The sequence below is a fragment of the Aquarana catesbeiana genome, linkage group LG05 (genome assembly GCF_042186555.1).
Source record: "Aquarana catesbeiana isolate 2022-GZ linkage group LG05, ASM4218655v1, whole genome shotgun sequence".
In the NCBI taxonomy this organism is placed as follows: Eukaryota; Metazoa; Chordata; class Amphibia; order Anura; family Ranidae; genus Aquarana; species Aquarana catesbeiana.
Window position 1 is genome coordinate 261,023,604 of NC_133328.1, and position 27,553 is coordinate 261,051,156.

The 27,553-nt window shown below is 42.4% G+C and overlaps 1 protein-coding gene across 5 annotated transcripts in view; it reads right to left on the minus strand.

Moving 5' to 3' along the window:
- Positions 1 to 27,553, minus strand: part of MSANTD3 (Myb/SANT DNA binding domain containing 3) — a 1,043,106-nt gene that overhangs the window by 552,310 nt on the left and 463,243 nt on the right. For all 5 annotated transcript variants that reach the window (XM_073630740.1, XM_073630737.1, XM_073630739.1 and 2 more), the window contains exon 2: positions 5,779 to 6,205. In XM_073630740.1, coding sequence (XP_073486841.1) covers positions 5,779 to 6,205 — 427 coding nt within the window. The remainder of the gene's footprint in view (positions 1 to 5,778; positions 6,206 to 27,553) is intronic.

The following is a 27,553-nucleotide window of genomic DNA, read 5'->3' on the forward strand; positions in this document are numbered from 1 at the left end:
GATGCTCAAAGTGTAAAAATAAAAGTGAAATATTCCTTGAAATAACGTGGATGGGGGGTGTCTATAGTATGCCTGTAAAGTGGCATGTGTTTCCCGTGTTTAGAACTGTCCCTGCACAAAATGACATTTGTAAAGGAATAAAAGTAATTTAAAACTGCTTGCGGCTTTAATGTAATGTCTGGTCCCAGCAATATGGATGAAAATCATTGAGAAAAAAGGCATGGGTACCCCCCCCAGCCCATTACCAGCCCCTTTGGGTCTTGTATAGATATTAAGGGGAACCCCGCACCCAAATTAAAAAAAGGAAAGGCGTGGGGCCCCCAGGGCCTGTATACTAAGTAGAATATGTTTGTAATTTTTGAACTGGTACATTTTTAAAGTGTAGCTCCAGCCTAAAAATCTATTTTTAAGCTTTTTGGAAAACATAGGGAAGGGTTATCACCCCTGTAACCTTTGTTTTGCTGTCTGTGCACCTGTTCAGAAGATTTCACCTCACTTTCTGTCCCAATGACAATCGGATATTGAAAATTTGGGGTTTTTAAGGGAAACAGGGATTGGTGATAAATCATGGGAGGAGACACCCTTTTTCCCATATTAACTCTTACAGGAGATAATTTCTCTTCCTAGGGGTAGATTTCCTCTCACTTTCTGTTGTCTGCTTCTGTTTGAAAGTAGGAGTCGTTTGTAAGTTGGATGTTTGAAAGTAGGAGCCTGCCCCATATACTCTGCAGAAATTTGGGCCTTAGGTGTTGGTGTCACCACAACACTGTAAGCTCTCACAGTTACTCTTGGTGGGAGCAGGAACGGACCTGCTGTGAAATATTGGATCAAGAATTGTAATTACATGCCCCTGTTGAACAGGGTCGGAAAAATTGGGCCTTTGATGGTGGATGGTCTGGTGGTGTTGCCACAACACTGTAAGGCCTCACAGTTACTCTTGGTGGGTGCAGGAACGGGCCCTGCTGTGAAATATTAGATCAACAGGGGCATGTAATTACAATTCTTGATCTAATATTTCAAGTTGCAAATAGCAACAGTGCGATCTGCTGCTCCTATCAGGCACCCATGTAGAGTCAGTGACCTCATCATCCCCTCCCTCCTCGTCACTAGAGCAAACCTGGCAGTATGCTGCAGCTGGTGGAACATGACTGCCAGTTTGCTGTCCTTCTTGGGCACCCCCTCTATCTGGGCTCAAGTAACTGCCTTGTTCAAGCTGTGTACCATCATCGGAGCCCTCAAAATGCTGCGCATCCTCCTACAGAATGCGCCCAACACTGTGGCAAAACAGTTCGGGGGACACCTCAGGACATGGTGGGGCTAGGGAAGGAGTGACTGATGCCATTGAGCCGAGGGAAGAGGCTGCTTTGGCAGCTGCTTTGGCAAAGTACCCTTAGCCTGGGTGAGAGAGGATGAGGAGGATGAGGATGGCTTGGTCATCCACTCCACCAACTCTTGTGCATGTTGTGGCTCAACACGACCAGCTCCCGAAAAAAATGATAAGCATGCCCCACGGCCACATGCTGAGGATGCACTGTGTCTACGACCAGCACTGTTTGCTGTAGACACAGAGCCTGCTTGCCCTCTTTTAGTGGCCTGTGAGCATCTGCCTCTCCTTGGTGGCCTTCCAGAAATTCTGTGCAATTAGATTAGCAAAACAACGCCTGAAGTTTACTAAAAACAGTACACCAGGAATGACCTACAGTAAGGTAATGGCTTGGCTTGGCTAGACTATATATATATATATATATATATATATATATATATATTATATATAAATATATATACATATATATATATATATATATATATATATATATATATATATATACACATATATATATACAAGCCTGTATATATATTTATTAAATGCACTGAGCTCAGTGAGTCACCTGCCTGGCTGAAGAATATTAGACACAATACACCAGGAACGGTCTGCAGTGAAATTAAGTTAAACTGTATACAGTGTGTGTGCCTGGCTGAAAGTGTCTTTGAACATGCACTCAAGGCAATGGCCTAGTCAGGTATAGGCTTGGCTAGACTATATATATATATATATATATATATATATATATATATATATATATATATATATATATATATATATATATATATATATATATATATATACAAGCCTGTATATAGATTTATTAAATGCACTGAGCTCAGTAAGTCACCTGCCTGGCTGAAAGTGTCTTTGAACACGCACTCAGGCAATGGCCTAGTCAGGTATAGGCTTGGCTAGACTATATATATACAAGCCTGTATATATATCGATTAAATGCACTGAGCTCAGTGAGTCACCTGCCTGGCTGAAGAATATTAGACACAATACACCAGGAACGGTCTGCAGTGAAATTAAGTTAAACTGTATACAGTGTGTGTGTGTATATATATATATATATATATATATATATATATATATATATATACACACACAAATACGGGATGTATATATATATATATATATATACTAAATACACTGCAGCTGTCTCGCCCGCCTGCCTGAAGTATATTAGCGACAGTACCCCAGGAACAGTCTGCAGTGAGATCTAGCTAAACTATATACAGTGTATATGTTTATTAATATATATATATTTACACAAAACTGGGATGCATATAAATACACAATACACTACAGCTATCTAACTGTCTTGTCTGCCTGCTGAAGTATATTAGCAGCGTTTGAGGTGTCATTAACTTTTTATTGACACCTGATGCAGATCGCAAAAGCAGTGCGTTTTGCATGCAGGTTGAATTGTACAGGAATCCACAGCACATTCCTTCACAATTCAGGTGCAGGCATGATGTGAACCGGCCCTTATTACTTCTCATTAAAAGTTTAGAAAAAAAGTAATTTTTTTTTAAAAGTGGGCTTAGCTGACATAACTTCATAACTTGCATCTCCTTATACTGGTCCCCCAGCTATTAAACTCAGCCAAAAGTTTAATCCCCCGACAGTGGCAGGAGCTAGAAAGCCCCACAATAAGGAGTTGGTGCAGTAAAATAAGCAACTTTTATAACTTGGAATATCTAAAGTTTTGTCGGGAGGTTGGAATGGAAGGTTTTGAAAACAAATGGAGAGTCTGGTCCGAGTTTAAGCAGACAATTAGATTTGCTGAATTAACGGGAGTATAGCGGGCGAAAGGATTGGAGATATGGGAGAAGTAGGGCAGAGGGAGGTCAGTAAAGAATAGGTTTGAGAGGAGGGTTAGGCATCGAAGGGGGGGGGGAGAAGATGGGGGAGGAAAACTATTTTTGTATGACTGTGTATTGTATTAAGTGAAGTAGTTGGCAAGAATTGTATCTCGGTTTTTGTATAATCTGCTATAAAGAAAATCAATAAAGAAATGGAAATAAAATAAATAAATAAAAACTTGCATCTCCTTTTTCATGTAGCACTGTTTGACTGTGAAAAATTGGACAGTGCAGTTTTGAACGCAGCTCAGTGTCATCTGCATCCTACACGCAGTCATCTTAGACTCTAATTAACCACACCCCTTTAAGCCATGCCCAATAATTAAGCGTAATTTAAACCACGTCTGTTTTTCAGCTCCGTGTGGTGCGTATTTTTAAATTAGCTCACAATTTAGCCTTTATGTGTATACTATAGCCTGTCTGTATACCCTAGCCTCTCTGTATAGGGGCGGGGCCAGGGGTGGGGCTGAAGGAGGGACCAGGGGTGGGGCTAAAGGGGGCCCCATGATTTCTATCAGCGGCCCAGGATGTAGTGATGGTCGCAAGAGCACATCAAGAAATTAAATCCGATCTGTCGAAATCTCAGGGTTAAACACTATTCCTGGGAAAATACTGTTCAGGAAATCAACTAACCCAGTGAAATCATCTTCACTACCAGACCAAATGAGAAAAATATAATCAAAATACCTCATCCATTTCTTGACATGCTTGGTGAATAGAGGGGATGGGTAGACATAGTTTTCTTTGCGATAACCCACAAACAAATTAGTTAATGAGGGAGCCGCTGTGCTCCCCATGGCAGTCCCTCAAATTTGTGTGTATGTCTTTCCTTCAAACGTGAAGTGGTTATTATTAAGAATAAACCTGAAGAGCTGGTGCAGGGATCAGTGACCACAAAGGAAACACAAGGGAAAGTTACATGCTGTGTCACTAAATGTGTGCTATTGTTAAGGGACTGGGAGTTTCTGCCTGTAATGGGCTGTTACTGAACTGACAAGGAGACAAGTTCCCCCAGGAGTGTATCAGCAGAGGCTAAGCAAGAGAGAGGCCAAGAGTGTGCAGTAGGAAAGTGAAGAAAATACTTTATATAACTGTATATGGGAATTTGTCCCTGAAGTTTGCTGAAGTCAAGTAGGCTTTCCATAACTTCCCATCCCTATCCAAGTTGTTAACCCCCTAATAAACATAATAAACAACAAAAACAAAGGACTGTTTTCTGACCCTGTGTGCCTGTGAAGATTCAGTGTGCCTGCCTGTGCAGGAGTGGGGGATCCCTGTTCATCTGCAGCTCCTACATGGGGTGTGCTACATATACATCTGACTTTAAGCTATTCTTGACTCGAAATGTCACAGGGGTACAGGGTTTGTTCCAACAGCAACCTCCTCAATCTTTAATAATACAGTACTGGATTTGCATTATCGTCACATGCACACAAGTTTTCTTTGTTTATATTGCCTGAACATCCCTCCTAATAGGGCTGCCTTCCACCCCCAGGTCCATTAGCAATTGAGGGGGCTGCTAATGTGTTGCTACACCACTGTCTATTTGTAATGTGTGATTTGCACCACCTTGTGGTATTTGTGCTTGTGTTTTCGGAACTGTCCCATGTACAGATTGGGGGAGTTGAAGTCCTCATGATTATTTGCCGCTGAGCTCTAAAAAATCTGAGGAGATGTAACAGACAAACTCTTGCACCTTGTCATGTCCCCCTTCCCAACTTCTGATGATAGCTAGTAGTTTTGAACAGCATTTAAACCACCTTGGAAAATACAGTACTTCACTGCAGTAGTAAATACAGGCAAGAAGACTAATTCTCACTGGAAGATTGATATCATTAAGCCCATTTAAAAAAAAAGTTCCAGCAATTAGGTTTTTGAAGTGTATGTTTTAGTAAATAAATAAAAAAAACACATATGGAATACATTTCTGCAATACATGCAGATTTTAACAACTTTTGTAAGTACAGAAACATCCTTGTTAATATAGACAAAATCCAGTGAGCTGCTACTTTCTTGCAGTAAGCTGACAATGCTGCCTTTGCGGTACTGAAATTCCAGCCATTGGTATCAGTCCTGCCTGAATTCTCCCCTGCTGGGCTAAAAAACACTTGCCCCATAAAATTAAGTAAAGATGTTCTGTCTGTCAGAAGAGTACTCAAACCCTGCATGGGACTTCAGTGTGGTCAGCTTATTACAGAAAAAGTTAGGAACCCATTGGAATCCTGGCAGGATCAAAAAATACTTTTAGCGATACAAAACGTGGGGAAATGCACATGTATTGCAGAAATGGACTGAACTTTTTTTTCTGCCCAGATATAGACTTAAAAAAATATGTTGAAATCATCACAGACACACCCAAAACAGCTTCAAGTGTCTGTTGAATAAATCAAATTTACCCAAAAGTTACATTTTCTTTAGGAAGGTGTAGTCTACCTCAAGTCAAATCTTTCCTTGCTGAAATTTCTCCTTACTAGATAGATATATAGATACGGATGCCATGGAACAAACACAGAAGAGCCATATGCATTTTCACGTACAAAACAAATAATGAAAATCCCTGTTTGCTAATTGAACCTGTGTTACCTGTAGTGGAGGTTTCATGATTATACGTGCTTTCCTCCTCTGATGGTGTCTGTACATAGTAGATCTGATCTGGAATCATACTTGCAACCTTCTCTTTTATACTGCTGGATCCAAGTCCACAGCGCATCACCTTTTCTCTTCTTTCATGGGCCATTATCTTTCTGGTCCTTGCCTTGATATTCTCCCAGCATTTTTTTAGTTGTTTGAAATCCCTCAAAGACACACTAGGCTGAGAATTGTACTCATGTGCTAGAGCTTGCCAGGTGCGCTGCTTTAGAGCAATAGTACGAGCATCGCTTTTTTTACATTCCAGTACATATTTGTACTTTTCTACCAGAGCCAGCAAAACATTCTTCTCCAACTCAGAAAAGTACTTAGCTGGTTTCAACACTTCGTTATTTTGCATTTTCCTTGGCAAGGTGAGCATCTAAGAAAAGAAAAATCATGCAGACATTTATAGAAAATGATTTCACAATATAGTGAAAGAAATATTTGTTTACATTGGGATAAGTGTGAAATACTAAAGTAAAAAGGAGACACAGAAACAGCATAGCCATAAATGGATTCTACATATTTCTTTTCTACCTCAGAAGATTTATAGAACAGCATACTGGATCTGATTGTGATAACTTAAAGTGACATTAACGGCTTGTTAAGAACAACAAACATGTTATACATACCTGCTCAGTGGTTTTGCAGAGAGCAGCCCGGATCCTCCTCTTCTTGGGTCCCCCGCCAGTGCCCCCAGGCCACTCCCTCCTGCCGTGCACCCCATAGCAAGCAGCTTGCTGTGGGGGCACCCAAGCTACTGCTCTGCATGTCCATTTACACACAGAGCCTCAGCCCAGCCCAGCCCCCTCTCTATCCTCATTAGCTCTGATTGACAGCAGCAGGAGCCCAATGGCTGCTGCGAGTCCCCGAGGAGCCGAGGCTGTCGTGGACATCACTGGATCGCCATGGGGCTCGGGTAAGTATTAGGGGGGCTGCTGCGCAGAGAAGGTTTTTTTACCTTCATGCATAGAATGTAGGAAGGCAGAAATCCTTGAGGCTTTAGAACCACTTTAAATGGCATGAACATAACATAAAAATACTATCTCAATATTTTAAAAGTAATCCAAGTGCTCAGCCCAGCTCAGCTCATGCGCAGATAGGACTGGTTATAAATAAGTTAGGGTCATGTGCAAATATCAAATGGAGTCCCCCTTGGCTGGAATATTGCAAACCCTCTGACACAACCCACTTTAAAAAGTACATTATAACCTGCCCCATGTGTCTTTCTACCCAATTTCAACCACCTAACAGTTAGGCTCTATTCACACTTGTGCAACTTGTCATGCGACTTTGGACACACAGTCGCATGACAAGTCGCAGCCCATGTATTTCAATGGAAGCGGTTCAAATCTATGTGACTTAAATTTGCAGCGAGTTTAAAAAGGATCCTGCACTACTTTGATGTGCCTTGAGTGCTATAGACTGCAATGTAAATTCTCAAAAGATTCATGAAAGTCACATCGTTAAGTGGTAGCAAACTCTCCCTGTTCAATTTTGCCAATTTAAATAATTAAAACACTCTATGAATCACTCTCTAGATCTCCTCTAACCTGCTTAGTTTTCTTGCAATCCATGGCTGTTCACTTCTATGACATCACCAGCGCACGATCTCCCCTGTTCACGACAAGCTTATCGTGCCGCTGTTTCGTCAGATATGGCGACCCATCACATTTGGCTACCCGCTGGAATGCGCATGCGCACCGCCGCCATATGCGTTCCAACACTGTTGTAAGACACCACTTTGCCACAGGGCCCCTCGCGAGCTCGCTTTGCTCACCACGCTTCAGGCAGGGCCTCGCTTCGCTCAGCATAATTATAATATAACTCTATGTCCACTTGGATGGTGGGGCTTGAACCTGGACTCAGGGGTGTGGCCACAAAATTCTGCGCAAGCGCAGATCGCCACAGTGTTGGAATGCATATGGCGGCGTTGTGCATGCGCAGTCCAGCGGGTAGCCAAATGTGATTGGTCGTCATATATGATGAAACACCGCTAGCCTATTCAGTAATGTGCCGTGGTTTCGTCATGCCCTCTCGATGGCATTGCTCTGCAATCCCGCGAGAGTACAAGCCAATGAACAATTTCTTGTTTACACCTCACATGACTTGCAACGTAACAGGGGGGTGTAAACATTGGTGCATAGCACAGGACAGAGTAACCATAGTAATCCAGGATGAAAACGAGCTTGGCAAAAAAAAAAAAAAATTACTGGGCATGTGCAAGATTACTGCAGGGAGAAACAGAAAGGTCAGAAGCCCACACCGCTGCTGACTTGGAATACAGTACCCAACATGGCACCGGCTTTGGTCAGGAAGGAAGAAAATAAGAAACACACATAATAATAGTAAGAAACATGCAAACGGTTCACTAAATGGACAGAATTTTATGGAAAGCTTTATCATACTCGCTGCATTGAGAAGGCGCAAACCAGGGGCAGAGTTTACTACCACTTTAATGTTATCAATGTGACAGCTGGTCAATAGTCAAAGCCAAAGTAAGCAGCCAAAGTCGCACCCATCCAAAGTTGCATCCAAGTTGCATCAAAGTAGCAATGTAAAATTTTAACATAAATCACGCGACCTTGGAGTCGCACAAGTGTGAATGGAGCCTTAAAGAGACTTTTTCCAGAATTCAATTTTAGAAACTCAGTAGCACAGTATTTGTACCTTAGAAGGTCACTACCTTGCTTGCTGGGAGGAGAAACACAGCCCGCTCCTTAACAACATGCTTAGTGGTGTGGCGTGCTTAGCATTGTGCAGCATTATAGGCCTCCTCAGATGACCGTCCAGAGCACTGTGTGCATTACAAGGCCTCCCTAGACAGACAACTGTCCAGAGAACTGTGCAGCATTTACAGACCTCCTGACTGTTTAGAGCACTGTGCAACATTACAGGCTTCTTCAGACTATCCAGAGCACTGTGCAACATTACAGGCTTCCTCAGACCATCCAGAGCACTGTGCAGCATTACAAGCTTCCTCAGTCCGTCCAGAGCACTGTGCATTACAGGCCTCCTCAGACCAGCGTCCAGAGCACTGTGTGCATTACAGGCTTCCTCAGACCATCCAGAGCACTCACTGTGCACTACAGGCCTTCTCAGACCTTCCAGAATGTGTAGTTTGTTCAAATCTTAATACCACAAATATTAACATGATATTATGACATTTTTTTTTATTCCAGGAGTATTTAAGGAGTTTGGAAATTCTAGAGAAATGCTTAAATAATGCATTCAAATTTAACCAAGCCCATTAGATTTTAGTCAACTACAATGATTTTAGTGAAAAGAGGAGAAGAAACAGTTTGGGACTTTATATGAGGACATTGTAATGTACCTCCATTCCCGACATTTGGATATATGAGAAAAAAAAAAAAAAAAACTTTTTTTTTTCTTCTCATATATCCAAATGTCGGGGATGGAGGTACATTACAATGTCCTCATATAAAGTCCCAAACTGTTTCTTCTACTCTTTTCACTGTAATATCGGGGATGGAAGCATGCACCTTATACAGCTTATAGTACATATATTGGTAGTATCCATTGTCAGCACCACTTAAGTGTGTTTATCTTTTTACTATGGTTGACAATTTTGCCATGATCAGGTTAGAGTATGGACGGGTGGTTGTTGGTTGGGGGCCAGATTCTTTGTAATTAGGATCCCCAGTAATATCCCCCCCCCCCCCCCCCCGTGACATACCCTATTGGGTTTGGGTTTTGGTGTACTGGGTGCTCTTGTGCTGGGTTTCTTCTGACCCAGGAGCTGCGATTAGCTCCGTGTGTCCTCCCCTTTTCCTCCTCTCATTGCGACATGAGGATGGGTGCGGGTGTCCTGTTGCTCATCGACGTCATGCCTTCCCGCGCCGTGCATGCTACGTCATCATTAGTGGCGCTGGCACGTTGACGTGGTGATTTTTACATCGGCGGTCTCCATGAGGCAATGCGCTGTGGGCTGGCGAGTGTTCCCACTGCTTGACTGTTGCAGCCTTCCTCTAATTGACTGCTGCGTGATGTTGGTGGTCATCCCCAGTCACACAAGAGTATTTATACTCCTTTTATTCAGCGAGACACTCCCTGTGCTCACGTCCCCATGGACACTGTGTACCATTGGATTGAGACATCTACACAGAAGCCTTTAGGTATTTCTGCAAAATCTTTTTCATATACAGTTTTCTTATTTCTGCCTTGGTAATTGTATTTTCTATTCACATACCAGTAATCTCCCCTGGTTGGTATATACTATTATTTTCACCATTTATTAACTTGTTTTTTGTCCAAGCCTTGTCACTGTACTTACCCAACACTACTTGGTCACATACTAGTATACCCTCTATCAAAGTATTAGCCACCATGATATATACACTTATATGTTTTATTACATTATATACACAATTATATTGTTTATAGATGGGCTTTTTATATGTGGCTCATACCACTCTCCACTATCCATGGAGTATTCGCTCCTGGGGACTACCTTCTCTGCTGTTTGTTCCACCTGTGTCACATGGGGATCACCGCCTCAGCTCCCGGGCTGATGATCCGCCTGACCAGCCTTTTGCCCCTGTTTGCCTGTGCTCAGACTCATGGTTGGTCTGCAAGTATGAGCGGGGGATTCTCTCTATATAATACCCAATCTAATATTTACCTTAATACCTAAATAGACATCTACATCGCATCTACTCCTGAGGAGTGGCAACACAGCCATTAAACGCGTCTAGCTATTCGATGCCTCTCATACTATTATTATACATTATCTATATTATGCTCTTTTTGACTCTACCAATTTGTATTATGTTTTTACTGTGGAGACACACAACAATGAGTTTGGCGTTTTCATTATTTTACCACTGTGATTATATTATGCTGCTATGCCATTATGTTACTTTTCTACTATGTACTATGTTATGGAATTAAAGTTTCCTTGTTTTATTATATTATATTGTATGTATTCTGGTAGTATGCAAGATATATGGTCACAAATATGGTTTATCCACCAAACATCATCATTAGTCTTATGTTGTGTTGCCTCCCTGACTGCATGCTTCACATAAAGTCCCAAACCCTTTTTTTTTCTCATATATATATATATATATATATATACACACACACACACACACACACACACAATGATTTTAGTTCACTAAAATGTACTACTGATTTTAGTTGACTAAATACAAATAAAACTAAAAAAATTGTAGATGACTAAAATGCAACCAAAACTAAAATGGCATTTTAGTAAAAAGACTATGACTAAAACTAAATCAAACTTTGACACCAAAATTAACACTGGCTGACAGCTGATGAGTCAAAAATGTCGGTAACATCATAGGATAGTGTAGCTATACTACTATAGGAGTATGGTAATTTGTACAAGGTGAGAAACATTAGAGATACTGACCATATTATGTTGCTTGGAGGGCATGTGTTACTGTTTTGTATCCAATGAAGCACTCAAAAGAAAGGGGGGGGTATGGTTGGTTAGGGGGATAAAAAGACACACCACTGGACCTCCACGAATCGTTCGCCCCCAGTCCACGTAGGGCCCGTGACACCCAGAACCCAGCGGGGCGGCCTGAGTGAGAGCTCCCCAACAGAGGGCGCCACAAAGCCACCGTAGAAAAGAGTAATTGAAGCATGCTCCAATCTGTAGAGGGTCAAAAGAGTGAGAGGGAAATGTTACCACCAGGTAGGGAGGTATGTACATAGGAACCTCTATGTTCATTCAGAAAAAGTAATAGGATGCGGGTATAATGAGGAAGGAGATAGACTTACTGTGGGTATAGTAGTATAACGGAAATCCCCTGGGAGAGAGCAGAAACGCTCTTTGGCTTGTGGTTGAAAGATGGAACAATATATAGCTGCATTTGGCGCCAACAGATTCCCGCCAAAGAATTTGCGCCAAAACAAACAGACAAACAGATAAGGTAGTCTGCTGTGGAGCACGTCATAATGTGGCGTCAGAAGGGAGTATGTTCCTCCCACCATAAACGGCATCCACAGACGCAGTGACGTCATGACGAGGGTGTCAGCATCAGAGTTGCCTGCCGTAGTGCTCACATTGCGCATGTCAAACCCGGAAGCAAGAGCAAGAACAGACAATGGCAACAAAAACAATCCCGCCCACAGCGGGAAAGGCATCCGGAGACACAAACAGAAACAAAAAGTACAAGCACCCACACTGGACACCCCAGCAACAAGACACACACATACAAAGCGTGGTCAGAGTCTTGTGACAAAACAAGCCCAAACGGAGCATACCCACAGAAAGAAAACAAGACAGCACAATCAAAACAAAACCACCATATTTGCATATTAGGCTAAGTTGTCACCCCTGCAAGGAAACCAAAACGAATGTATAATGGGCCAAAGAGGATCATCATGGTATATAGTGCTTGTCATACAAACATGTCCCAATATCACAAACCAGAAAAAAGATATACATCAGATTTCATATGCATAAAATGGTTGTTTGCCAATAGGTATATATAATATCATAGCATATAGTAATGCAAATTATATACTTTTGCTTACACACAAGATATAGTTATCAAAGTATCATTGTATGTACGATAACATTTTTTTCTTCATGTGGGAAAAAAAAAAATAATATTAATTGAAATCATAATAGTATGGTATGCTAATAGATCCCACCTCTAAAGTTATATAGAAATGGTCTGAAACTTAACATGTCGTTCAGGCCAGGATAAGATGTAGCCTGCAAGTTATACACCCATTGGGTTTCCCTTTGCAACACCCTTTGGTCAAGATTTCCCCCTCTAGGATCCTCATAAATGGGATCGAGGACAACAACTTTAAAAGTATGTGGATCATGTTTATGTTTAAATGCCACATGATAAACAATGGCCGTATTAAGTATACCATTGGTGGCATAATAGATGTGATCATTCATTCATATATGTTATTGTAATTATGTGTTTTTATTTGTAGATAGTGAGACCTTTTCTCTTTCTTGCAATCAATGAACCCCGAGTGTGTCCTGAAGAAGTTTTGACACGAAACGCATAGACGCATTAGGGCTCACATCATGTATATTTTGTATATATGATTTTTAAATATTCTTTCCATGTCCTTTTTTGTACTATATTTATCTGTATTTGTTGTTTCAATAAAGCTTATATATTTTTTCATATTTCTTTTGTTTGTTGTGCCCTCAAAGTCCGACCTTGGGTTACCTTTTTTGGTACCCCTTTTTTTGTACTTTGATAATGAAATTGCTAACAACTGGCTGAAATTCAAAAGGTACAAGCTTACACTCAATTTTGCTGGTTCAGATGCACTAGATAAATATGAGTCATTTAATTTTCAAGAAAATGAGGACAAAGAGGATCTGATGTCTTAATCAAGAAATTTGATGAGCTATGCTTACCACAACATAATGTGATAATAGACAGACATGCATTTAACACGATGGCTCAGAAACCTGATGAAGGAATACAATCCTATGCAGCCACACTGAGACTGCTGGCTAAAACAGTTGATTTGGGTGCACTGACATATGAACTGATATGTGAACTGGTATGTAGTATCTACAATAATGCAGTTCGTGCTCAGTTGTTAAGGGATAAAGATTTGACACTGGAATCAGCCATCAGAATATGCATGTTGTGTGAACATTCTGAAAGGGCCACTAAGGAACTAAAAAGAGAGGCAGAAGTGTTTGTGGTGCAACAGCACAAAAGGCATTGCAGCAACTGTGGTAGTGAACACGCTTCTGAGCGCAACACGTTATTTGCTTTTACAAGCTATTTGCCACTCCATTAATTCTGTGCATATTTTGTTGTTTAGTATAACTAGATGGTGTCATCCATGCACCTCTATTTTGAGGCTTGGACCTACAACTTTTTGCAAAATGATTCCACCTTTGTTGTATGAGTTGCGCCTTTTGTTAAAAGGTGCAAAGCCAAAAGTTGCACCTTTTGGCTTTGATCAAAAGGTGCAACTCATGCAACAAGTGGAATCATTTTGCAAGATGTTGTAGATCCAAGCCTCAAAATAGAGGCGCGTGGAAGACACCATCTAGTTATACTAAACAACAATATATGCACAGAATTAATGAAGTGGCAAAAAACTTGTAAAGGAAAATAACTTGTTGCGCTCAGTAGCGTGTTCACTACCACAGTTGCTGCAATGTGCACAGAATTTATGAAATGAAAAGTGATGATCACCAAAACTGTTTTCATTGTGAAAGTGTGGACCTAATTGCAAATAAGGGAGAACGTTTCACCACCTTCTCAACAGCATGCAACAAACTTATCAAGTTGAAAACTGACACCGGTGCCAAATGCAATGTCATCTCCTTATCCACATTGCACAGCATTGACCCCAAAGCTGAAATTGATCAGTCAAATAAAGTAAACCTGATAGCTTATGGTGGTCAAACAATTCAGACATTGGGCACTTCTTCTTTGGATCTATCAGGGGACAAGCTGCTATTCCACATTGTGGATAGAAATGTTAAGAGCCTGCTAGGCTTACCAGACAGCATGCTCTTAAATCTAATCCAACTCAGTCCATAAGTACATGCAGTACAACAACAGGCTCCTGAGATGAGCGCTTATGAGGACTTATTTCAAACTGACACTGTTGGTGAGCTTCCAGTCATGTATCACATGCGCTTAGATGAAACGGTACAGTCTATTGTGTGTGCCCCTCAAAGGATCGCACTGGCTATAAGAGACAAAGTCTTGCAAGAGTTGGAAAGGATGACTAGACTGGGCATCATTGCACCAGTGCAGGAGGCTACCCCGTGGGTGTCTGCCATGGCAGCAGTAGTCAGGAAGGATGGCACTATCAACATATGCATTGATCCTGTGCACCTCAGTAAGGCTGTTCTGAGGACTTATCACCCATTAAAAACTGTAGAGCAAGTGATCGCTGATATCCCACAGGCAAGGGTCTTCAGCATTCTAGATGCAAAATTTATATTCTGGCAAATCCCTCTGGATGAGGAATCATTACTATTTACAACATTTATGACCCCAGATGGGAGATACAAATGCTTATGGATGCCATATGGAATTTCAACTGGAAGCAAATTCTTTTAGAGATGTATGGAACAGCTCTTTACTGGACAGCCATGTGAAATAGTCGTAGATTATATTTTCATTTGGGGATCCTCCATTGAGGAACATGACAAATGACTTAAATATGTACTAGACTGTGTCAGAGCCATCAATATGCAGCTCAACCCTACCAAATGTCACTTCGGGGTCTCAGAGGTGCCATATGTTGGACACCTTCTCACGGATAAAGGTGTCAAGCCTGACCCAGAAAAAACCAAAGCCATCCATCAAATGCCTGCTCCAGAGGACAAACATGGATTGCAAAGGTTTCTTGGCATGACCAATTATCTCTTGAAGTTCATTCATCACTACAGTGAGATAACATCTCCACTGCATCAGCTTCTGCGCCAAGATGCCGACTGGTGTTGGACTGACATTTTGTGTTTTTTCCTCCCACTGACTGCCAACACTATGACATTTTTCTTTCCTCCTTACCCTTGCATTTTGTATCCTGTGCTGTGTTTTCCACATGGACAGTGCCAGTGTGAACAGAGGCAATTCCATTCCTTGGAAATTATTCACCAATATAAACAAAGTAAAAAGGAGCAGAACTACTGCAACTAGCATATAACATTAATCATAAGTAATTACAGTAGATGCATACCAGTATAGTAATAATACAAACTTTATATAAGAAGAGATTAATAATAGTACATATCCAATGTACAAATTTATATTATCAGCAAAGGGCTTAGTAGGAATCCTGTTGGAATTGTGCAAATATAGCTGGGTATATATAGTTATTAATAAAAGATACCTCCAGATAAATGTTGCAGCAGAGACCAGTTGCAGGGGCCTCTGAGGATTGATGTGGTTTCTGTCTTTGTGACAGAGACCTGAAGACAAGATCTGCAGTCATGGTGAGATTCTCCAACTGATGTCTAACCAGCCTGGATTGGAGCTTTTCACGGACAAGAACTGTGTTGTGGCACTGAAACTCAGAGTCAGCCTATCTACTCTGTGCTTTTGTCTGCGCTTTTGTCCCTCTCTAATAGTTTCTATTCTGACATGCAACCAGACCTGTAAGCCTATGAGACCGAAGTGGCCCAAGCGAGATGCCTAACCGAGCTCTAGCCTATGCTGGTTATCGAGCCCTAAGGTAAAACTTACTATAGATTCCCAGACCAGAAGGGACAGGGTTAACTTAAATAACAGGTGCTGCATTTAAACTATTCTGTAATAAACAGGTTCACCTTCCAATATACTGGAAAGTGACCACTACACATAACAGCAGCACAGACCTAGCTATCTGGCATTGTGCATGGGAAATAATGAGATACTTTGTCTGTCACAAGGATTTAGATATACACTAAGCAGCTACAGTTAAATTATTAAGATTATAGGAATGCTGCATGGACAGGACATGTGGCTAAACCCTTCTCTCTCTCCTCTTCCCCCTTCCAGGGTATCAAATACAACATTCCAGGAACAGGAAATGCATACATAATATAGTTACAGGCATTTACAAATTCAGACAGTAGATGGAAGCAGATCCCTACACATGTCTGAGCTCTGCATTCTATAAGCCTGTATGTTACATATTTCCTATTGTATACACTGTGATCATGATATATGGCTCTGAACACTGCACTCTGTAATCTCTGTTGTACATTACATACTTCTGACCAACACATTGATTGATAACTATTTTCAGATTCAGAATATTTCATTAATCCTGAGGGGAAATTATTAAGATATAATTATACTCCACAAAGAACAAATAAAACAAAGCACAACAACATGCAAAACTAAAAACACAATTTGTTTTTAAAAAATAAGTTAACACAAACAGCAAATTAATATGGCCAAAAAATTAGAGAGGTTTTTTTTTTTTTTTTTTTCCTTGTCAAAAGAAGTTTATTGAGTATACAATGTTATAAAGATACATAAAGTAAGTTTACAAGGATCTATAAAGTAAGCTCATTGTTTTACAGTAGGGTTTATATAGGTAAATATCATGAAATTTCAAATATTAAACATTGGGTTCACGTAAACCTAAATTATATATGATATATATCATTTCCTTAGTTACTTTTGTAGGTATTTAAATGATTTATACCTACTATACATATTGTTTACAAGTAGAGTGTATATAGGTCAAATAAATTCTGATAATGAGCTTTAATCGTAAGGTGGAGAAAAGGAAAGAGAAAGAAGAAAAGGGGTTGAAAGGTAGAGGTATGGTCCACAAGGTTGTCCCGCTGGTCAGTTTATTATTCTTTTTAGTTCTCTTTGAAGCCTTAGAATGGGTGTCTCTGTAAGTCATTTAATCTGTTACCATGGCAACAGGACAGAGTCATTGAAGTTTGACAGGAACTGTTGTTTTATCCAAGGATGCCAAAGTTTTTCAAATTTTGGAATTTGATTTTGATCGATGGCTACCATCTTAGCATGGGACATTGTATTATTCATTCTATGAATTGTTTCTGCTAGTACCAATGTAGGAGATTTCCATGCCTTGGCCACTGTTTGTTTTGCAGCCGTTATTAGTTGGATCATAAGTTTGAATTGAGAGAGTGTTAACCATTCCGGTTTTAGATTAAGTAAAGTTAAATATGGATCCGGTTGTATTATTTTTTTAAATATTTTAGATGCAATCACGAAGACTTCCTTCCAGAAGGTTTGGATTACTGAGCACGTCCACCATATGTGTAAATATGTGCCTATTTCTGGGCATCCTCGAAAACAAAGAGCTGAGGTATTAGGTGAATATTTTGCCACTCTAGCGGGTACAAGGTACCAGCGAGTTAGGACTTTATAATTTGTCTCCAGTGCTAAGATGTTGGGTGAAGATGACTTAGATGTGAGCCATATGTTAGACCAGTCCGTGTCTTCTAAAGTTCGTCCCAGGTCCTCCTCCCACCTCTGAACGTAAGAGGGTCTATTAAGATTTGCTACTCCATATAATTGATTATAAAGTGATGAAATTGTACCTTTAGCAAATGGATCTTTTGTACAGATTGATTCAAAAATGGATAATTGGGATAATGGTGTATCCCCCTTTAGGAATGGTGTATAGAAATTTTTGATTTGGAGATATCTAAATATCTCAGAGTTTGGTAGATCATATTTTTCTCTAAGCGATGGGAATGAAAGGAATGATTTAGATGCTATGAAGTCATTTAGTGTCTGAATGCCTGATGTTGTCCAAGCTTTAAAAGAATTTGGGTAGATCCATGCCGGATAAAAGGCCGGATTTCTGATAAAAGAAAGGAGAGGATTGTGTGGAGATTGTAACTGATATTTGGTTTTTAGTTTATCCCAGAGAGATAAGAAGTGTTTAGTTATGGGATTATGAATTTTAAAGCGGTCTTTAGGATCAAGCCATAATAAATTTGATATTGATAGAGGGTCATTTTCTGAAGCCTCTATAAATACCCATAATGGGATTTCCTGTTTTGCATGGTATTTGGACAGACTGGCCAAATGTGCTGCTCTGTAGTAGTTAGTAAAATTAGGGTATCCCAGGCCTCCTTTATTTTTGGGAAGATGTAGTGTGTGTATAGGTATACGTGGTTTAGAAGAGCCCCATATAAACGAAGTTGCTCTTTTTTGTACTATTCTCAAAAAATAGGAAGGAATTGGAATAGGGAGGACTCTGAATAGATAAAGCAATTTGGGTAGAATAGTCATTTTGATTGCATTAATCTTCCCTATCCAGGATAAAGGAAGTTGCGACCATTGTTTTATTAGATTTGTGATCTGTCTTAATACAGGAGGATAATTGGTTGAGAATAAGTCAGAATGAGATGCTGTTAAATGAATTCCAAGATATGGGATTGATTTTTCTGCCCATGTGAATGGGAGTGCAGCCCTAGCCGGGATCAATTCCATGTTTGTGAGTGAAATATTAAGCACTAGGCATTTCTTAGGATTAATCATAAGGCCGGATAGGGCTGCAAACCCATCAAGAGCTGGTATTAAGTTAGGACCAGAGACCTGTGGTGATGATAGAAAAAGTAATATATCGTCTGCAAATATACATAATTTGTGTGTAATACCTCCTACTTCAATGCCAGTTATAGTTTGGTTTGTTCTGATGTATTGGGCCATGGGTTCGAGTATAAGGGCAAATAATAAGGGAGATAATGGGCAACCCTGTCGGTTACCTCTTTCGATATTAAAGGCTTCAGATTTGTATCCAGCATATTTTATATAGGCTTTGGGTTTATTATATAATGCTTTGATCCATGTTAAAAAGTGGGGTCCAAAACCCCATTTTTGTAATGAATATTGCATATATTGCCAGGATACTGTGTCAAATGCCCTCTTAATATCGAGAGATAGAAAACATAAAGGGATTTTCCGTTTTTTAGCAATATGTGCCAATAACACTGCCCTGCGTATATTATCGCCTGCCTGTCTATTTGGCATGAAGCCTACTTGATCTCTATGTATTAATTTTCCTATAATGCTATTGAGGCGTTTTGCTATTATTTTTGCTAATAATTTAATATTGAGGTTTAACAGAGAGATAGGCCGATAATTCACACAGGAAGTATCATCAGAAAGGGGTTTTGGGATCATACAAACAATTGCCATTAGTGTTTCTTGCCGAAAAGAATGTCCATCTAGAAGTTTGTTAAAAGTTTCAGTGAGAATGGGAGAGAGTATTTCTGAGAATGTTTTATAGTATAAAGCCGAGTAGCCGTCTGGGCCTGGTCTTTTGTTAAGTTTTAGGTCTTTTATGGCGTTAGCAACTTCATCTATAGTTATAGGCTCATCCAAACTGCTTTTTTGATTCTGAGATAACTCAGGTAAGGTTATTTTTGAGAAGAAGGATTCAGCCTCTGTAGGATTAAATTCATTGTTTGTCTTGTATAAAGTTGCGAGATGTGAGTGAAATTTATGGACTATTTTAACTGGATTACAAGTGTAAACATTTTTTGATAATTTCAAACGTATTGGTTTGAAAGATTTGTTAGTTGAATTTAATGCCCGAGCCAAATATGTACCTGGTTTGTTTGTATTCATGTAGAAATTGTGTTTGGAGCGTTTGAGGAATTTATCAACTGACTCAGTGAGAAATAGATCGTATTCCAATCTAGATTTTTCCAGATGAGATTTTGTACTCTGAGATGGATTATCTTGAAATGATATGTAGGCTGCATTAAAATTGAGTTCTAGTTTTTTTGCTAGATTTTTGCTTTCCCGTTTAAATAGTGCCATTTGTCTTTGTATTGTACCACGCAAGACAGGCTTATGAGCTTCCCACAGTGTTATTGGGGAGATGTCTGTTGTATTATTAATTGATATGTATTCCTTTAAAGCTTGTTCAATGGCCATCTGATGTAGTGGGTGTTTGAGCATTATGTCCGGTAAGTACCACGTTGGGTAAAAAATTACAGTAGGTGACCGCGATATTGTGTCAATCTCGCCGCACTTCTCGGCGAGATTTGACACCTACGAGCCCTGTCGCAGGAGCCAGCGCCGAGATGGCTCACTCATCGGGAAAGGAAAACTTTGTTTTCCTTCCGCGATGAGTGACAGGCAGCGCTGACAGCTGTCTAGTATGAATCCTGAGGCGGGAACACCACGCCAAATTTTAAATGAAAAAACCGGCGTGGGTTCCCCCCTAGGAGCATACCAGGCCCTTAGGTCTGGCATGGATTGTAAGGGGAACCCCCTATGCCGAAAAATCGGCGTGGGGGTCCCCCCCCAATCCATACCAGACCCTTATCCGAGCACGCAGCCCGGCCGGCCAGGAAAGGGGGTGGGGACGAGCGAGCGCCCCCCCCCCTCCTGAGCCGTACCAGGCCGCATGCCCTCAACATGGGGGGGTGGGTGCCTTGGGGGAGGGGGGGCGCCCTGCGGGGCCCCCCCACCCCAAAGCACCTTGTCCCCATGTTGATGAGGACAAGGGCCTCTTCCCGACAACCCTGGCCGTTGGTTGTCGAGGTCTGCGGGCGGGGGGCTTATCGGAATCCGGGGGCCCCCTTAATAAGGGGGCCCCCAGATCCCGGCCCCCCACCCTGTGTGAATGAGTTTGGGGTACATGGTACCCCTACCCACTCACCTAGGCAAAAGTGTCAGTATAAAAAAAACACATTACACAGGTTTTAAGAATAATTTATTAGTCAGCTCCGGGGTCTTCTTCCGACTTCGGGGGGTCTCCTTCTGACTTCTCCCGGTGTTCGGCCTCTTCTCCCGGGCCCCGCCGCTATCTTCTTCCAGCTCTATTGCCAGCGAGGGGCCCGGTCTGCTGCCGCTGTCTTGTCGCCGCTGTCTTGCCGCCGCTGTCTTGTCGCCGCTGTCTTGTCGCCGCTGTCTCGCCGCTTCTTCTCTTCTTTTCTTCTTCCCCGATGTTGACACGACGCTCTCTCCGGCTGGAATGCTGTGTGCGAGCTGCGGAGCCATTTATATAGGCGGTAACCCCGCCCCCTTACGACGTCATGGTCCCAGCATGCGCAGGGACTCTGGCGTCATAAGGGGGCGTGGCCCCAGAGTCCCTGCGCATGCTGGGACCATGACGTCGTAAGGGGGCGGGGTTACCGCCTATATAAATGGCTCCGCAGCTCGCACACAGCATTCGAGCCGGAGAGAGCGTCGTGTCAACATCGGGGAAGAAGAAAAGAAGAGAAGAAGCGGCGAGACAGCGGCGACAAGACAGCGGCGACAAGACAGCGGCAGCAGACCGGGCCCCTCGCTGGCAATAGAGCTGGAAGAAGATAGCGGCGGGGCCCGGGAGAAGAGGCCGAACACCGGGAGAAGTCGGAAGGAGACCCCCCGAAGTCGGAAGAAGACCCCGGAGCTGACTAATAAATTATTCTTAAAACCTGTGTAATGTGTTTTTTTTATACTGACACTTTTGCCTAGGTGAATGGGTAGGGGTACCATGTACCCCAAACTCATTCACACAGGGTGGGGGGCCGGGATCTGGGGGCCCCCTTATTAAGGGGGGCCCCCGGATTCCGATAAGCCCCCCGCCAGCAGACCCCGACAACCAACGGCCAGGGTTGTCGGGAAGAGGCCCTTGTCCTCATCAACATGGGGACAAGGTGCTTTCCCCAAGGCACCCACCCCCCCCATGTTGAGGGCATGCGGCCTGGTACGGCTCAGGAGGGGGGGGGCGCTCGCTCGTCCCCACCCCCTTTCCTGGCCGGCCGGGCTGCGTGCTCGGATAAGGGTCTGGTATGGATTGGGGGGGGACCCCCACGCCGATTTTTCGGCATAGGGGGTTCCCCTTACAATCCATGCCAGACCTAAGGGCCTGGTATGCTCCTAGGGGGGAACCCACGCCGGTTTTTTCATTTAAAATTTGGCGCGGTGTTCCCGCCTCAGGATTCATACTAGACAGCTGTCAGCGCTGCCTGTCACTCATCGCAGAAGGAAAACAAAGTTTTCCTTTCCCGATGAGTGAGCCAGCGCGACATTCACAGTACCCTGTCGCCGAGAACCAGCGCGATGGTATCGCGCTGGAAACACAATCTCGCGGTCAGGTACTGTAGAGAGGTTTTTAACCTCCCTGGCGGTATGATTATTTTGGATTTTAGGTGCTGAAAGCGGTACCATTATTTTTGCATGGAAATGTGGCGTTTTATATTGTAGGCCTGTAATTCTTATGCCGTGTACACACGGTCGGACTTTACGGCAGACTTTGCCCGGCGGACTTTTTGACGTACTTTACGACGGACTTTCTGAATGAATGGACTTGCCTACACACAATCCACCAAAGTCTGTCGAATTCGTACGTGATGACGTACGACCGGACTAAAATAAGGAAGTTCATAGCCAGTAGCCAATAGCTGCCCTAGCGTGGCTTTTTGTCCATCGAACTAGCATACAGACGAGCGGACTTTTCAACCGGACTCGAGTTCGAAGGATAGATTTAAAACATGTTTCAAATCTAAGTCCGTCCAACTTTTGAGCAAACAAAGTCAGCTGGAGCCCACACACGATCGAATTGTCCGAAATCCTGTCCGCCGGGCAAAGTCTGCCGTAAAGTCCGCTCGTGTGTACGCGGCATTAGGAATAACTCACTGAAATCTGTCCAAACAAGAGTCTAGTAGACATCCTGGGTATGATAAAGTTTGAAACACAAAATCATAAATTATAATATAATAACTATAAATAACAAATAATAATATAATAGTAATAATACTTTTTATTCAATAAATTTTAGTAAATAATATAAATCAAAAACGCTGACATTTTTTTTGGCCAAACAAGAGTGCAATATTAGTAGTCATATTGCTTTAGTAAACATCTCGGGTATGGAAAATTTTAAAACAGGGTACAGTACAAAGTCCGACGTCACAGTCAGGACAGTAGAACCAGGTTTCTTTTCTGATTTTCCTTCCTGTGTCGTCACGTTTAGAGCAGCAAACCACACACATCCTTGTGGGTGCTGCCTTCTTTTCCGTTGGTGGAATGTGGTCCATAAAGTGTCGACCTGTAAGGCGTTCCGGGTTCACAACGCCAGCAGCACGACGTCCAGATCTATTTACAGTGGTTGGTGTTTGGTGCTTGAGAAATATAAGTTTGGCAACTTTCCAAACAAAGTCTGCATGAACTACAGGCCTGTCACTCTTTTTTTTTTTTAGAAGAATGAAAGCATTCCACAGGCACTGTTCAAGAAGATGCCTGAAGATTTTTTTGTAATTTTTTTTTGTTGCTTTCTCATAGCAGGATAAAAAGTCATGGCCTGGTCAGCTCTGTCAACACCTCCCATGGTGTTGTTGTAGTCCATTACGACTTGAGGTTTCATTACGTCTTTTCCACCTTTTGTATGTACCATAACAGTAGAGGTGTTGTGAATGGTACTCATTAGGCACACATCTTTTTTGTCGCGCCATCTTAGTGCCATCATTTTGCCTTTTTGCCAGGCAACTATTTCTCCTGCCTTGAGCTTTTTATTGCCAAAGGTTGGCGGCATGTATGCATCCGTCTTGTGTTGTAGAAGGAATTCATAAAGTTTTGGAGAAGTATAAAAATTATCTGTGGTTACACAGTACCCCTGATTCAGCAATGGCTCAATCAAAGTAAGAACAGAAGTGGTTGCCATTCCATAATTACTGAATCTGTCGTTGAATTTGGCCCCTTTCCCGGTGTAAAGGAACTAATTCCATATGTAACCAGTGCTGGCTTCACAGAGCATGAATGATTTTATGCCGAATCGTGCTCTCTTAGATGCGATGTACTGTATCCAGCTATATCTTCCTTTGTAGGCCATTAGACTTTGGTCGATACTGACGTCTCTGTCTGGTACATAGGTCTGCTGGAAATTTTTCAGAATAATTTGATATAGATCCCAAATCTTTTTCAGTTTTGGAGCTGGATGAGAAGTCTCATCAAATTCTTCATTATTTTGAAAATGCAGATATTTTATTATGAGAGAAAATTTGTATTCCGACATGATGGTGCCAAAAAAAGGAGTGGCTAGTATTTTGTTGGTTGTCCAGTACCACTTCTGCAGGGGTTTCCCCACCACTCCCTGGAGAATAATTAGGCCCAGAAAGTTCCAGATGTCCTCTTTGGTCACTGGTTCCCATTTTCTGCTCCTTGAAAACCTCTGAGGTATAGCAGCTTGTTACTCCTGGTACCGATCGGTCTCTGTAACAATTCTTTCTATAACCCCATCAGTCAAAAAGAGTTGGAGGTATCCCAAGGGGCTGTCATCTTCAACCTCCACTTTGATACCGGGTGGTAAACGGGAATCTTGGGGGCGCTGCGTGCTCCATACCGCAGTCAATCGAGCACCAAGTCTGCACATCACTGGGCACAGTCGCAGGATCATCGCTGAAATCGCTTTCCATGCCTGATGACGACCTTCCCCATGAATCGCTATCACTCACTTCTGCAAGCGATTCTGTCTCGCTGTCGCTGTTTTCCAGCAGGTCATATGCCGCTTTTGAGGTTGAAGCACGCTTATTTGATGCCATGGTCGCTCTGCAGTTTCCAGACAGAAAGTACAGTAAAACTGCAGGCAGGGGCACTGGACAAAGCACTGGGGGGCAAACTGAGATCAATTTTATTTTATTTAGTAATGTAATCCAATAGGGTTACAATGTGTCAGTGCATCGGGCGGAAGATCCGGCTGCCGAACACAGCGGGAGAACATTGTGGGATTCCGGAGACAAGGTAAGTCACGTCTTCCAGGATCCAGCGATGCGATTCCGAGTCTGGCTCGGGGTTACCGCTTTTGGTACTAAAATCTCACCCAGAGCCAGATTCGGGCATACCCAAAGGGGGGTTAAACAAGGCAATGGAGGGGAGGGCCCAGAAGTAGAGAACATATTCCAGAGGGTAGTATTGGGGGCATTAGTGGTAGGTTGAATAAAGCACATAAACCCAAGGTAAGTATAGTAACAAGTCCTAGTTGCAATTTCGGAACACTCAATAAGAGGATAGTATGCGACTGGTCTAAATTATGTGGCATGTTCACCAATGCCAGGAGCCTGGTGGACAAGATGGGTGAACTAGAGATACTGTTGTACAAGGAGCATTTGGATTTTGTGGGAATTTCAGAGACCTGGTTCAACAGCTCTCATGATTGGCTGACAACCATTCAAGGGTATAACCTTTATCGCAGGGATAGAAAGGGTAAAAAAGGGGGAGGGGTATGCCTATATATCAAGAATAATGTACAAGTGAATGTGAGAGATGACATCACTAAGGGAGCTAGGGAGGAGGTGGCATCCTTATGGGTAGAGCTCCAAAGGGATGAAACTAAGGGGAAAATATTACTGGGAGTATGCTATAGGCCCCCTAACCTGAGGGAGGAGGGGGAGATGGATCTCCTATCACAAGTTGTATTAGCAGCAAGGATAGGAAGCGTTATCATAATGGGGGATTTTAATTATCCAGACATAGACTGGGCGGAGGGAACCACGCATTCATCTAAGGCTCGCCAGTTCCCAAATGTCTTGCAGGACAATTTCATGGTTCAGATGGTAGATGCACCAACTAGAAATAAAGCGTTACTGGATCTACTGATTACCAACAATACAGACCTGATCACGGATGTGGAAATATGGGGCAATTTAGGAAACAGTAATCACAGGCCAATTGGCTTCAGTATAAATCACACAAATAGGAAACATAAGGGTAGGGATGAGCTTCGAGTTCGAGTCGAACCTATGTTCGACTCGAACATCACATGTTCGACCGTTCGTCGAATTGCGAACGTTATGGGCCGTTCACACCAAATTCGAGTGGCGCGTCACAGCCCATAATTCACTGCGGCATCGCAGTGCATTGCTGGCTGATGACTGGCCAAGCATGCACTATGACCCGCATGCTTGGCCAATCACAGCGCTGTCTGTACAGAGAGCTGTAATTGGCCAAAGCCAGGGTGGCTTTGGCCAATTATGGCTCAGGGGGTTTAGTACACGCTCCACACTATATAAGGCCGCCTGTGTGGCGGCCTTGTGTAGTCTGTTGCGGCGGCGGAGAGATAGACAGAGAGACAGTGTCATTTGATTTAAGGCAGGCAGGTGTTTTTACAGTATTTACAGCTACCTGAAGAAAATTGCTGGTGTTCTTCTGATCCTATTAGTACCACAGGCAGGCAGCTAAAATATTTACAGTTAGTGTAGTGTGTCTTCTGCACAGTGTGCACCTAAAGCTACCTGGAGACAATTGCTGTTGTTCTGATCCTATTAATACCACAGGCAGGCAGCTGCAGTACTTACAGTTAGTGTAGTGCGTCTTCTGCACAGTGTGCACCTAAAGCTACCTGAAGAAAATTGGTGGTGTTCTTCTGATCCTATTAGTACCACAGGCAGGCAGCTGCAGTATTTACAGTTAGTGTAGTGCGTCCTCTGCACAGTGTGCACCTAAAATTACCTGAAGACAATTGCTGTTGTTCTGATCCTATTAATACCACAGGAAGGCAGCTGCAGTATTTACAGTTAGTGTAGTGCGTCCTCTGTACAGTGTGCACCTAAAGCTACCTGAAGACAATTGCTGTTGTTCTGATCCTATTAGTACCACAGGCAAGCAGCTGCAGTATTTACAGTTAGTGTAGTGCGTCCTCTGCACAGTGTGCACCTAAAGCTACCTGAAGACAATTGCTGTTGTTCTGATCCTATTAATACCAAAGGCAGGCAGCGTCAGTATTTACAGTTAGTGTAATGCGTCCTCTGCACAGTGTGCACCTAAAGCTACCTGAAGACAATTGCTGCTGTTCTGATCCTATTAATACCACAGGCAGGCAGCTGCAGTATTTACAGTTAGTGTACTGTGTCCTCTGCACAGTGTGCACCTAAAGCTACCTGAAGAAAATTGGTGATGTTCTTCTGATCCTATTAGTACCACAGGCAGGCAGCTGCAGTATTTACAGCTAGTGTAGTGCGTCCTCTGCACAGTGTGCACCTAAAGCTACCTGAAGACAATTGCTGTTGTTCTGATCCTATTAATACCACAGGCAGGCAGCTGCAGTATTTACAGTTGGTGTACTGTGTCCTCTGCACAGTGTGCACCTAAAGCTACCTGAAGACAATTGCTGGTGTTCTCATACTAATAATACTACAGGCAGGCAGTTGATTCTGCTAACTGCAGTATCAGTGTATATATATACATCCCAGCTTTGTGCAGCTACATCTCACTGCAGGCCATTATTATGTCTGGAAGGCCAACAAGGAGAGGCAAACAGTCACAAGCCAATAAAAGAGGGCAAGCAGGCTCTGTGTCTAGAGGCAACAGTG